This window comes from Alligator mississippiensis, chromosome 4, assembly GCF_030867095.1.
Source record: "Alligator mississippiensis isolate rAllMis1 chromosome 4, rAllMis1, whole genome shotgun sequence".
NCBI lineage: Eukaryota > Metazoa > Chordata > Crocodylia > Alligatoridae > Alligator > Alligator mississippiensis.
In genome coordinates this window covers 75,079,032-75,093,861 of record NC_081827.1, presented here as the reverse complement: position 1 = coordinate 75,093,861, position 14,830 = coordinate 75,079,032, and the positions used below count along the sequence as shown (strand labels likewise).

The window sequence follows — 14,830 nt, the reverse complement described above, 5'->3', positions numbered from 1 at the left end:
CACAATCTGGATACCTATTCAGAAATAGCCACCTACAAATTCCCAAATGTTCAAATCTGTCAATTTCTGTTTAGAGCCATTTCTGTTCTCAAAGTTATTTTAAGAGGTTATTTTGCTGATAAAATATGTACAAAATTTTCTCTGGAACAGTAACTGTTTTGAGCCATAACACATTTTTCTTTTCAGAATCATAGCTACAACAGAAGAGAGGTGGGAAGCCTTGGTGTTCTTAAATTCAAGTTCCAATGAAGAGAAATTTTACATAATTTTGAGTCTCTTATCCTTTTCTGGAGTGAGGCAGAATTTAAATCAGCCTTGGGAATGATACCTACAAAATCTGTATTTTTTTTTTTAATTTATGGAAGAAAGGGCAAGCGTACAACCAGAAAGTGCTAAAAGCTCCCTTATTTTGTAGATGCACTTAGGGCTCACAAAACAGATAAGAACTAGGCATCAAACACATAACGTTAAGGCTAAGTACAGACAGTCAAAAAGCCTGAGGCTAAACCGATTCAATCTTTGCAGTTTAGTCCAAGCTGTGCAGACTGAACCAATAAGCAAGTGAACAGACATTCACTTTTGATTCTGGAAATGCAGACACATGCCCACAGGGGTTCAGGCCAGAAGCCAGGGGTGCTAAAGTATGCCTCCCTGCTCGGAGCAGACAGCTTGGGACAAGGCTAGCCTGCCCATCTGGCAATCTGGGGGTGGCTTGCGAAGGAGTAAATCATCCTGGGAAGCTGGGGGACTGAGAATTAACTTGAATCTGGAAGGGATCTGGAACAGAAGTTGAATAAACCAATTTTACCTAAACCAGTTCAGTCTGATACTATATCTATCCAGGTTTATCTTAAACCAGTTTTGGCCATTTTGAAAGTGGTTTGTGTGCACTGAACTTCTATTGTGTTACAGATTTAAACTGGTTTCTGACCACTTACACTGGTTCATGTGTAATTTCTGTCCCTAGCCTAAAGGAAAAATTTCCACAGTACCTATCTCCATATACATAACATCTACATCTACATTTTCATCAAATCCAATGTACCTTTTTGCAGATGAGTGAACAGCTGTTTCAATGCCTAGTCAATTTGTAGACACCATTAAGAAGAATGCTAACTATTGTAGTCTGATCACCTGATGACGGACTACCATGCTCCGGCCAGCGTGCTGAGGGAGACTGGTGCACAGGTGGTATTCTCTTCTGTCCTACCAGTGAGCGGACGTGGAAGACGACACGAGAACTGCATTAGAGAGACCAACTGGTGGCTTCGGCAACGGTGTCTCAAGGCAGGCTTCGGCTTCCTTGACAATGACCCGCACATCGCGACGAGGGACATGCTTAGTTGGGATGTGCTTCACCTGTCCCCCAAAGGTAAGCGTGTGTTCTCTTCTAGGTTGGCAGATCTCCTCAGGTGGGCTTTAAATTAGGCTCGTCAGGGGGAGGGGTAGATGAGGGTGGGGGAAGCCGCAGACCACCAAACCACGTGGCACCCACAAGAACAGCCCAGCCTGAAGAAGGAGAACATCGGGAACCTGCAAGCCACGGGGTGGCCAGCAGTACAGCACAGGTAAGCAATAAGGGGCCCTTTGGGATTCAGAGCTAGGGGACAGCAAAGGCACCAATCACAGGGCTCGAGTGTCTATACACGAATGCTAGGAGCATGGGGAGCAAGCAGGATAAACTAGTACTCCTGCTTGCAGAAAACACCTATGACTTAGTAGGGCTAACAGAAACCTGGTGGGGTTCTTCCCACGACTGGGCAGTACATATTGAGGGTTATAAGCTGTACAGAAAGGTAGGGTGGGGAAGAAAGGGGGAGGGGTTGCGCTCTATGTCAACGAGCAATATACATCGACCCTTATCAAGACGGAATCGAAAGAGGAGAAAGTAGAAGGATTGTGGGTTAGGTTACATGGGGGTCAAGAAGAAAGGGATTTGGTGGTAGGCATCTGCTAGTCCCCCACACCAAGGGGAAGAGCTAGATTTGAGGCTCCTGAGGCAGCTCTCGGAGACCATAAAAACTAAGGAGGTGGTAGTCATGCGGGACCTAAACTACCCAGACATCTGCTGGGAGACGAAGACAGCAAAGTCCCACCATTCACGCAGGTTCCTATCCTGTGTACAGGAGGTATATGGTCCCACTAGGGGGGGAAGGCCTTACTGGACCTGGTATTGGCAACGGGGGATGACATGGTAGGGGACCTACAGATCGGTGGTCACCTGGGGGACAGCGATCACCAAATAATAGAATTCATCAAAAGACATTGAGTGGGTAAGGTAACCAGTAGGGTGAAAGTGCTAGACTTTAGGAAAGCCGATTTCAATGAACTCAGGCGATTAGTCAAGGACGCACTGCAGAGTAAGGGTTTTGAAGAGATGGGAGCCCAGGAAGGGTGGCTGTGCCTTAAGGAAATGATCCTTCGGGCACAGAGGGAGATGATCCCAGTGCGGGGAAAAAGAGGGAAAGGGGCCAGAAAGCTTCCCTGGCTGACCAGAGAAATCCAGAGCAGCCTACGGGCTAAAAGGGGAGCATATAAAAAGTGGAAACAGGGAGAGATCACCAAAGAGAAGTATACCTCCTCTGCTCGCGCTTGTAGTGAGGCAGTTAGACGGGCCAAAGCTACCATGGAGCTGAGGATGGCATCCCAAGTTAAGGATAACAAGAAACTGTTTTTCAGCTATATAGGGAGTAAAAGGAAGGCCCAGGGAGGAATAGGACCCCTACTAAATGGGCAGAAGCAATTGGTGACGGACAGGGGGGACAAGGCTGAACTCCTCAACGAGTTCTTTGCCTCAGTGTTCCTAAGTGAGGGGCAAGACAAGTCTCTCACTGGGATTGTAGAGAGGCAGCAGCAGGGCAGCAGACTACCATGCATAGACCCTGAGATGGTGCAGAGTCACTTGGAGGAACTGGATGCGTTTAAGTCGGCAGGCCCGGATGAGCTCCATCCGAGGGTACTGAAGGCACTGGCTGATGTCACTGCACAGCCACTGGCAAGAATATCTGAACACTCGTGGTGCACGGGCCAGGTCCCAGAGGACTGGAAAAGGGCCAATGTGGTCCCCATTTTCAAGAAGGGGAGGAAGGAGGACCCAGGCAACTATAGGCCAGTCAGTCTCACCTCCATCCTTGGCAAAGTCTTTGAAAAAATTATCAAGGCTCACATTTGCGAGAGCCCGGCAGAAAAAATTATGCTAAGGGGAAACCAGCACGGGTTTGAAGCAGGTAGATCATGCCTGACTAATCTAGTCTCTTTTTATGAACAGGTTACAAAACGCCTGGACGCAGGAGTCAGGGTTGACGTCATATACTTAGACTTCAGGAAGGCCTTCGATATGGTATCCCACCCCATACTGGTGAACAAGTTAAGAGGCTGTGACTTGGATGACTACCCAGTCCGGCGGGTGGTGAATTGGCTAGAGGGTCGCACCCAGAGAGTCGTAGTGGATGGGTTGGTATCGACCTGGAAGGGTGTGGGCAGTGGCGTCCCGCAGGGCTCGGTCCTTGGACCAATACTCTTCAATGACTTCATCAGCAACTTGGACGAGGGAGTGAAGCGTACTCTGTCCAAGTTTGCAGATGACACAAAAATGTGGGGAGAAGTAGACACGCCAGAGGGCAGGGAACAACTACAAGCAGACCTGGACAGGTTGGACAAATGGGCAGAAAACAACAGAATGCAATTCAACAAGGAGAAATGCAAAGTGCTGCACCTAGGGAAGAAAAATGTCCAGCATACCTACTGCCTAGGGAGTGACCTGCTTGGTGGAACAGAAGCGGAAAGGGATCTTGGAGACCTAGTGGACTCCAAGATGAACATGAGTCGGCAGTGTGACGAAGTCATCAGGAAAGCTAATGGCACTTTATCGTGCATCAGCAAATGCATGACGAACAGATCCAAGGAGGTGATACTTCCCCTCTATCGGGTGCTGGTCAGACCACAGTTGGAATACTGCGTTCAATTTTGGGTGCCACACTTCAAGAGAGATGTGGATAACCTGGAGAGGGTCCAGAGAAGGGCCACTCGTATGGTTAAGGGCTTGCAGGCCAAGCCCTATGAGGAGAGACTAGGGCACCTGGACCTCTTCAGCCTCCGCAAGAGAAGGTTGAGAGGCGACCTTGTGGCTGCCTATCAGTTCATCACGGGGGCACAGAAGGGAATTGGTGAGGTTTTATTCACCAAGGCGCCCCCGGGGGTTACAAGAAATAATGGCCACAAGCTAGCAGAGAGCAGATTTAGACTAGACATTAGGAAGAACTTCACAGTTAAAGTGGCCAAGGTCTGGAATGGGCTCCCAAGGGAGGTGGTGCTCTCCCCTACCCTGGGCGTCTTCAAGAAGAGGTTAGATAGGCATCTTGCTGGGGTCATCTAGACCCAGCACTCTTTCCTGCCTATGCAGGGGGTCGGACTCGATGATCTATTGAGGTCCCTTCCGACCCTAGAATCTATGAACTATGATAGAAGTATTTACAGCATAAGTATGTGCCTTTCCATTTGACTCCAATGATTAATTCATTACACGTAAGTCAGCCTTATAATTGACTAAATACACACAAGAGTAAGTTACATTGTTAACAAAGGCTTTTATTGTTTATTAAAGAAAAACAGTCTGCCTGAGAAAAACTATATATGTTCAAGTGGTCCAAATTAAGGATTATTCATAAACCTTAGTTAAATTGTCAGATAGAAGGAAAACACAGAAAGGGAGTATTGAAAGAGAAGGATTAAGACAAGAGCCCTCACAAAAGTTCTTGCTTTTTTGGAAGAAACCAAGGTCCACAGATTTACTCATCAATTCTACATACAGACTCTGCTTTAGGATGATAGAAGGAGGTAGAACACTGTCTACTTTCTGTTAAAGGAAGAAAGACACAGACCTAAATTCAAGCATATTGCAATATCGGTGCGGTCATCCTTTTATTTGTCCATGACAGTGTTAAAGGAAACTAGCGGTTGCCCTTGCCATGAGAGCTGCTTTAAAAGGTGTTCCTCAGTCTTTAAGAAACACTGACTAATTCCCAGTTCTTCTGTCTTTTTCCACAGTAGGTGGAGTTAATCAGCAGAAGGAGGGTAAGGGAGAAAGAGAGCTCCTTTTAAAAGCAAATCATGATGGAACATTTTTTTTTCCAACATAGGAAACAGTTTGGTCTGGTAATGGCTTAGGTAGCACATAAAATAAATTTATTTGTGTTTATGTGGGTGCCTATGTTGTTGTACAACCTGCTAACAAAACTGGAACTATTCTGCAAACTGCATAGTTTGAGTTCATGTGTTTTATACCAGGTACCCTGAGAACTCTGTTGTCCCTATATTATTTATTATATACATTTAAGCTCATACTTTTTTTAACACCAGGTAAAAGGATTAATGTTCATATACAGATGACAAAATGTCAAATAGTAGACATTAACCCTTTAAAACTGGGCTTTTAAGGTTCTCAAAAAGAGAACAGTAGGCTTTAAAACATCCGTATAGATCTTCGACTTGGAATTTTACTTTTAGTCTTTCAGTTTTAACACTAAATCCATAATTCTGTGACCCCCTACGCTTTAACCCTTGTATTAAGTTAAAAGAAAGGGGTTACAATATTAAAAGCACTGTAGTATCTGTGGTTCTAGACTGCCAAAGGATTAATTCAGTTATCACCTCTTGTATTACAGAAGACAAAAAGAACAGAAATGAGATAACAGAATATTTCCTTGTAAAGCACTTACCCTTATTAAACTAGGAAATACATTTCTTCCTTTTATCAGGCAATACAATGTGATGGTCACAAATAGAAGAGAGCTTTCAAGTTCACTGACTGCATGCAAACTATTTTGCCATATTGCCCATTGAAAACCAAAAAGGAACCATTAACTTAACATGAGACATTTTACAGTAGCATAACTGCACTGAAAAAATTGCACTTTATCCAGTTCATTAAAACAATTTGAATTAGACCTGGACTTAACAGGTTTTACTTTTAGTAGTATGACACTAGAGATTCTGCAACATATCTAAGCTAGTAGGTTCCTCACTTTCAATTTTTACACTTAAAACTGAAATTGGATGGCCATGAAAGGAACTATTAAGACTACTTCACATTCTAAACATTAAATCCGTTTATAGTTTTGATTGCCCGATGTTTAGTTTAATAATAACACATACTTCACCAGATCTATCCTGTTGTTGATTGCAGCCCAATGGAGGAGCGTTACATTTTCTTTGTCTGGCTGCCGTACATCATAACCAGCTTCCACCAACTCTCTGCATCGTTCATATATTCCATACCTTTAGGAGGAAATAAATTCAAAATTGTTATTTAAGGCAAAAAAAATTACAATGCATAGGAAAAAGACAGGTGCCCACATGCTACCAGGATTAGTGAATAGCAGGAACTTAGGCTGATGACAGATGTGTGTGTGGGGGGGGGAGAAAACGGGGGGCAAGGGGGCCTTTACTGGAAGAAGCAGCGTGTTAGTTTGATCTGGTTCTGCAACGTTTGTTTAGATTGGGTGCTTCAGTGGGGCTTTTTGAAGCTTTTATCCAAAGCTGATTCAATCAGCTATTACATAAAAGTGCCATAAAAAGCCCTCCTAAGCACCCAATCTATACAGATGTTGGGCGAGCCAGATCCAACTAATGTGATGCCCCTTTTGGGTATATGCTGGGTTTTGATGGGGGCACACAGAGTTTAAAGTGCCATTTTTAGGGGTTTTTTATGTCTGTAATCATAGGAAGTTAGGGTTGGAATGGAGCTCAGGAGGTTATCTAGTACAACCCCCTGCTCAAAGCAGGACCATCCTCAACTATATCATCCCACCCAAGGCTCTGTCTACTTTGGTCTTAAAACACCTCCAGGGATGGAGATTCCATCATCTCTTTAAGTAACCTGTTCTAATGCTTTACCGCCCTCCTAGCGAGAAAGTTTTTCCTAATATCTAACTTAAACCTCCCTGGCTGCAACTTGAGACCATTGCTCCTTCTTCTCTCGTCTGCCACCACTGAGAACAGTCTAGCTCCATCTTCTTTGGCACTGCCCTTCAGGTAGTTAAAGGCCACTATCAAATCCCTGTCTTCTCTCCTCCAAACTAAATAAACCCAGGTCCTTCAGCCTCTGCTCAGCAGTCATGTGCCCCAGCTCCAAGAATCATTTTTGTTGCCCTCTGCTGGGCTCCCTCCAACTTGTCCACATCCTTTGTGTAATGGGGAGCCCAAAGCTGGACACAGGACTCCAGATGTGGCCTCACCAGTGAAGAATATAGCAGTGTAATTACTTCCCTTGACAACTATCCTTGTTGAACCTCATAAAATTTCTTTTAGCCCAATCCTCCAATTTGTCTAGGTCACTCTGAATCCTAGCCTTCGATTTTAAAGCAGAAAGATAATAGGGTCTCAATCTAAGCATTTACACAGTTAGAGACCTGACATACCAAACCTTTATCAGCAGAAGCTTGATTTATTAGTTCAGCAGTTGATAGAACAGTTGTACCCATAGTACATTCCTGCTCTTTCAGCAGCATAGTTCAGTGAGTTTACCTGAATAGAAAAAAATTCTCTCATCTCCTGGGGCTTCAAATGTGTTTATGCTACTTATATTCCTATTCTTTTCCTGATGTTACGTGGAGAGAGATGCTGGATGAACCACTGTCCAGCGATTCCAACTGGTTTGCTCAAGAGATACCTAACCCAATAACTTGTAAGATTCAAAAATAGCTTCAACAGTGCCTAGTACAGTAGCGTAGCTTACCTTCCCCTCCAGTTTCTCCGTGGCCCACTACTAGCTCATGCTGACACACCTCATAGTGGCTTGGTATATTTGTACTTATTTATTTATTTATTTATTTATTTAAGATACCATTTTGGGCTTTACAAGCTAAGCATTCATTTAAATCAAGTCTTAAGCTTTCATCATTTGGCAAAAGAAACCACTGTAACATGAAGCTACCTTAATAAGGTTGCAACCTTATAAAACAAATGCAGTAATGTGTTTCAAATATGAACCAATAACTCAAAAGTGTGAAAGGCCTTTATATATCTAATGTAGCATTAACTGAGATGCCTGTTAATATGAAGTCAGCCTATACCAGGGCTGTCTAACTGGCAGACTGCAGGGAGTTAATGGGTGGCCCACAGGCTTCTGCCCAACCATAACTGCTGCCATTGCACCTGCTGAAGCAGTAGCCAGGGTCTCTGGGCTCCCTCTTCCTCATCCAGTTTCTGCTTCCTATCCCTTCTCCAGGTGCTCTGGCTGTGTACGCAGCAGCAGAGTGGGACTACCTGCAAGGTGTGTCCAGTTGGGATGGAGGTGAGGGCAGCTGGGCTACCCACAGTGTGCAGAAGGGTGGGAGAAGGGGAGAGCTGAGGGATTGGGGGATGGATGGCTCCTTCACAGGGTGCAGCTCCTGGCAGCCCAGTAGTTTACAGCCCTGGCCTACATGAAAGTAGAGTAAAGATCATACGTGCAATTTGGAAGTCTACCATATGGGACATATTGGAAAAAATATTACTTGCAGACCAAGACTGGAAAAGCACGCTTGGTTTCCCTTCCTACAAAACTTGACCGCTCTGGAGCAGACTTTTCAATTCAAGCTCAAGCATTTGCTAAAGGAATTTTCCTCTTATTTGTGCAGTTTCCACATTCAGTGTCTCACAAAAAGTTCAATCCTGGTTAATTTGATAACTCATAAGTCTATTATAGTTGTTTAATTAAATGACACAGAAGTCTTTTTTTCCCCTTTTAGCTCATTAACAGCTGCTCTTTTCCCAATTGAAAATTCCTAATCTGCTTACCTCTTCTACATATAGAACAAAAGCCTAATGGAAAGCTACATTTACTAGTTCTTTGGGCAAAACTCATAGACACTTTTACCAACAAGAAACAAAAAAATATTAATAGTGGTTGAGAAACATCACAGATTCTTAATATAGTTTTGCTTTTTTCCTTGGTTTAATCTGCTGCCAATGGAAGAAGCCACATGAAAGAGAGAGCGAGAGACCGACAGACAACTGACCAAGCCCATAAGGTAGTTGTTAACATTTTTAGGCTCAAGACGTACCTTGTTAGACTCAAGGCACTTACTGGAAAATGCCTGGTCTTTGCTTTCACTTGTTTGTTGACTATGGAAAAATAATAGAGCAGTTCTTCTATTGCAAAGAACTCAGAAAGACCACAACAAGTGAGAACATTTTTGACCCTATGAATTCCTATTTGAAATCTCTGGGTTTACCTTGTGAACCGCAATGTAGGTGTTTGCAGTGGTAACTGCATAGCACCCCACAGCACCGTCTCCAGAATACTGTAGCACCCTTGTTGAGAATCACTGCCCCAAGGAGTTCTTGCAAGACTATGGGGAGGTCTACAATGCACAATGCGGTGTCATGTAGTGATACCAAAGCTAATTCTGTAACAAGTCATTCTCAGCCAAGCTAATTAGGTTGCCTCCAATATCAAAGCTAGTTCATCTGGAACTAGACTGGGTACCTCTGCATGGCACTGCATTAAAGAAACCCAAGAACCCCATATTGTGAACTACATCCATTAACCAATCCAGGTCAGCCTTGGGTTACTGCTTTCCTACTCCCTGCTCTCCACTGAGGGAATCAGTAAAATCCAAAATCCATTCACACAAGCAGCAGTGTTGAAAACAGAAATACCAGTGTCACCACATGCCCAGCATTATGGATGTATAGGGATACAAATGCACGTCATATTTATTCTGGGAGAAAGTTTTTAGTCCTAAGATGGTAGGCCTTAATGGAGTAACAAAGGTACTGATCAATGCATGTACAGCTGCTATAAAGGCTTTGCTAAGAGCAAAGAACTTTTACCAAAGCAGGAGTGACCCCACACCACTCGGGTGCCTGTGGAAGTAAACTTGACGAATAACAGAATATTCAAATTGATTGTTAAAGCTGATTAATAAGGATGGTGCCAAAGTCTAGAACACAAGTGGCAGAAGGTCTATGGATATCAACAACATCATTGAGGTGTTGATGCTCGTTATTCAAGTATCTGATGTAAACAGAACTACTTAATGTGTAGGACCTGGAAACTTTTGGAACTTTTCACTAAGCCTAGAGCACACAAACGATTACGGGCCTTACCAACAGCATCTAGGGCTAACATCTTGTAACCTTTTAGACATGTATTTCAGTAAGTAGGTGCTGTGTAGGAAAATTAACCTGGCTGAGCTTTGGTCAACATATCAGCCTATGTAGTCATTGTTTTGGAGTAGCATACAAACACCACCACCCTGACAGGGGGATACTTAAATGGGAAAGAACTGAACTGACCAAGCGAGAACATGGAGGAATAACACACACATTCATTATCCTGTTTCAAGTCCCTCTGAAGTGTGCTAGATGACATCCCAAGAAAAAGGGTTAGTGCATTTTAGGTTGTACATTTCTAGCTATTGCAGCTCATTCTAAGGACCAGCCTGTCAGACTGCATCCTCCTGCTGGCCACCAAATGATGACAGCAACGCAGTTTGGAAGGGCAACATGTGTACAGGACTGTGCCCATGCCAATAGTACAGAAGATCTGACACATCAAACTTATGATCAGACAGATGAGTATCAATATTTTCCTGAAACGCTTTATTATTGAGCCAGTTTTATCAACTATGTCAAGTATTACAAACAAACAAACAAACAAACAAACTAGATGAGTAGCTTCCTACAGGTTTCAAAGTGGGGGTCTCTCAGAAACACAAAAATCCATCTTCACTAAATTAACAATATGCAAAAGAAGAAAATCACTATTACAATATACTGTTAGGGGAAGGTCACCAGATGGCGCTGTTATACACAGTATAAAGGGGTGGTTTTTTCCAGGGATGGGGGAAGAGAACTTGGGGGTTTTCTGTTTTGTTTTATTTTGTTTTAAGTGGGGGGTTTGGCTCTGCAGCAAGGTTTTAGTCTTGGTAGAAAAGTTCCATGTTGCTGTTGGTCTTTTAGCCTTACTCACTAAAGGTAGGGAAAAAGCAATCATTATAGTCGCAAATAGACAAACTGTGGAAATCGGCAAACAAGTTGGCCCACTGCACTAAACTCCGTATCATCAGTTCTTGAGGCAGGGTGTTTCAGCAAAGGGGATTTTTGCCTGCCTGCTATTTGTAACCACCTCATCAAGGACTGGTACACGCGTGCAAATAAACATCTCCAGTAGCACTATAATCAGTCTCTAGACTCACTACTATTGATTTTTTCACGCCATGGATACCTAGCTACAATCTCCAGACAGTTTCCAGGACCACAAGGCAAGCCGAGAGTTCTGACAGATAACAGAATTATCTTCCTCTTCAATTGCAAAGGAAGGCACATTTAAAGAATAAGGTAGTACCAATCTGGGAAAAGTCAAGTAAACAATTTGAAAACAAACTATAAATAATTTGTGCCTGCTCCTTGTGAAAGAGGATTGAAAGCATGTAATGAAGGAAAATGGATTCTGACTTCTTTCCAGTTTCTTGAGCCTTCTTGCTTAGGATTCCTGTATTCTTCCTCAATAATAACTTTGCCCTTCCACCATGAACACTGCAGCTTTGAGTGAGATGAGATGACCAGATGAGGATCAGCTGAGGGACAAGGGTCGAGGCTACACCTTCTGTAAGGGGAAACTGGCTAAGGACAGACAGGCTCACAGAATCACCTTCACTATCAAGAATCAGCTTGTCAGTCATCTTACAGAGCTACCTGTGGGCATTAACGAATGTCTTATGATATGGCCCTCCATCTTAAACTATACAACAACCAATATGTCAGCATCATCAGTGTGTATGCCCTAACAATAACGTCAAAGAGCAGTTGTACTCCAACCTGGATCATGTACTAATACTCACAAGGAGGACAAGATCATTCTCCTGGGTTACTTCCATGCCAGAATTGGATGTGACCTGGAACCCTCGAGTGGCATCACTGGGAATGAAGGTGTATGGAAAGCCAACTCCAACAGCATCCTTCTCCTTAGCAAATCCATGGAATATAGTCTTGTCATCACAAATGCCTTCTTCACACAGTGTGACAAATACAAGATAATCTGGAGGCAGCCTTGCTCTAAGAACTGGCACATCCTCAACAATGTTATTGTTAAAGCCTGGGACGGAATGGATGTCCGTTATCAACCAAGCCATGCAAGGAGCTGATAACCATTTTTGGAGAAGCAAGGAAGTTTTTAGAGAGTGCTGGCAGCAAGTGTTAGAGAGGCCAAGGGCTGTGCTCTTCTTGATCTTCTGCTTAAAAAGAGGGGAGAATTGGTGGGGAATCTAGTAGTGGATGGCAACTTGGGAAGCAGTGACCACAAGATGACCAAGTTCAGAGTCCAGAGGAAAGGAAGGAAGAAGAGCAGCAAAATAAGGACCCTGGACTTCAGAAAAGCAGACTGATTCACCCAGGGATCTGATGGGCCAGATCCCCTGGGAGGCCAGTCTGAAGGGGAGAACAGTCCAAGATAGTTAGTTGTATTGTAAAGAAACTTTACTGCGGGCATAGGAAAAAACCATCCCGATGTGCAGGAAGAAAAGCAAGCATGGCAGAAGACCAGTTCGGCTTAGGGAACTCTTTAGTGAAACTTGGACAAAACTAGGGAGGAATATAAGAATACTACTTGGGCATGCAAGGATACAATCAAAAAGGCCAAAGTAAAATTGAAGTTGTAGCTAGCAGGGGACATGAAGGGTAACAAGAAAGGTTTCTAAAAAATCTGTCAGCAACAAGAGGAAGATCAGTGAAGGAGTGGATCCCCTTACTGAATGGCAGAGGCAACCTAATGAAAATGTTGTGGAAAATGCCCTTTTCACCTCAATCTTCTCAAGCAAGATCAGCTCCCAGGTGACTGCACCTGGCAGCACAGTTTGGGGAAAAAGGTGAGCAGCCAACAGTGGCAAAAGAACAGGTTAGGGTCTGTTTAGAGAAGCTGGATGTGTACAAGTCCACGGGTCCAGGTGCAATGCACCCAAGGGAGCTGAAGGAGTGAAGGCATTGGCCAATGTAATTACAGTGCTGCCAACCATTATCCTTGATAAACCATGGCGATCAGAAGGGGTCCTAGACAATTGGAAAAGAGCAAATATAGAAGCAGTTTTGAAGAAAGGGAAGAGAGAGGCTTTGGGGAACTACAGACAAGTCAGCCTCACCTGAGTCTCTGGGCAAATCATGGAGCAGGTCCTCAAGCAATCCATTTCTAAGCATTTGGAGGAGAAGAAGGTGATTAGGAACAGTCAGCATGTATTCACCAAGACGAAGTCATGCCTGACCAACCTTATTGTCTTCTATGACAAGATGACTGGCTCCATGGATTCTGGGAGAGCAGCGGACATCATACCAAACCTCTGGATATGGTCTCCCACAACATTCTCAAAAGCAAGCTAAGTCCAGGTTGGATGAAAGGACTAAGGTGGATAGAAAACTGGCTGTATCATCAGGATCAAAGGGTAGTAGCCCACCATGCACTGTACAGATCTGAGGGTACACACCCCGCTTCCCCCCCTCATGCCATCCCAGATAAGTGGCGGGACTAGGGGCATGAGCCACCAGGTGAGTGGCGTGCAGTGGCGCCCTCCTCTCCCTTCCCTATGCCCCCCAGACAAGCCGCGGCTCCATCCTATGCCCCGCCCCACCCCAGCTGGGCAGTCCCTGTCCCTTTCCCAGCCCTAGCCCCCCCCTCCCTCACTGCGAGGGGGCCTTGATCTGCCCCCACAAGACCCTTCCCTCCCCGCTTCCCATCCACCACAACGGACTTACCAGCTGCACACACGGCATTTATCAGTCATATTATCGGCCATATCAGGCCAATTTCCAATACAGACAATTTTCTTCATAATCGGTGCTGATCTGATATTGGACCAAACTATCGGTGTACCTCTAACAAAAATGGTTAGAAGGCTGGGGCACATGACTTCTGAGGAGAGGTTGAGGGACCTGGGTTTATTTAGATCTGGAGAAGAGCAGACTGAGGGTGGGGTTTTAATAACAGCCACCTGAAGGGTGGTTCCAAAGAGGATGGAGTTAGGCTGTTCTCAGTGGTGGCAGATGATGGAACAAGGAGCAATGGTCTCAAGTTGCAGCAAAGGAAGTTTAGGTTAAACATTAGGGAAGACTCTCTCACTAGGAGGGTATTAAAGCACTGGAACAGGTTACTGAGAGAGGTTGTAGAATCTCCATCCTTGGAGGTTTTAAGCTAGGCAAAGCCTTGGCTGGGATTATATATTTGGGGATGGTCTTGCTCCTGAGGTCACTTCTGACCTTAATCTTCTATGACTGATGGACAGATCACCATCTTGTCAGATCCACTGTGAAAAATCAGCTTGCTCTGAAACACTGAAAAAAGCCATAAGTTATGCAAAGGTCTCTCAGCACCAAATCTCTTCAAGACCCAAACACCTATAAAGATCTCCAACAGTGTCTTCATGAAAAGCTCTCTGTCCTGTCCACAAATTAAGGCAATATTGAAGAACTCTGGAAGGGGTTTAAAGCCACCACCCATATGGCCTGTGCTGAATCCATTGGCTATACTACCCATCAACAGCAAAACTGATTTGATGAGTGTGATACTGAGATCCAAGCCCCCCTCAACCAGAATGGCTCATTCTGCTTACTAAGATGACACTTCATCTCAGCAGAAAAAGGAGATGTATGAGCTCCTCAAAGCCAAAGCTCAAAGGAGGATCCAGGAAATCAAAATCAGCGGTGGCAAGATAAAGCCAAACCGATCCAGCTCTATGCTGACAAACATGACACGTAGCTTTTACAAGCAGTGAAAGCCATCTATGGCCCACTTTCTGATGGTTCTGCTTTCCTGTCATGACAGGATGCCTCAACACTCTGCTAAGACCATGAATCTACC

General features: G+C 44.3%; 1 protein-coding gene across 1 annotated transcript in view; it reads right to left on the bottom strand.

Moving 5' to 3' along the window:
* Window positions 1–14,830, bottom strand: part of ZDHHC17 (zinc finger DHHC-type palmitoyltransferase 17) — a 145,434-nt gene that overhangs the window by 68,074 nt on the left and 62,530 nt on the right. Inside the window, exon 3 of the mRNA XM_014595854.3 lies at window positions 6,154–6,276. Coding sequence (XP_014451340.1) covers window positions 6,154–6,276 — 123 coding nt within the window. The remainder of the gene's footprint in view (window positions 1–6,153; window positions 6,277–14,830) is intronic.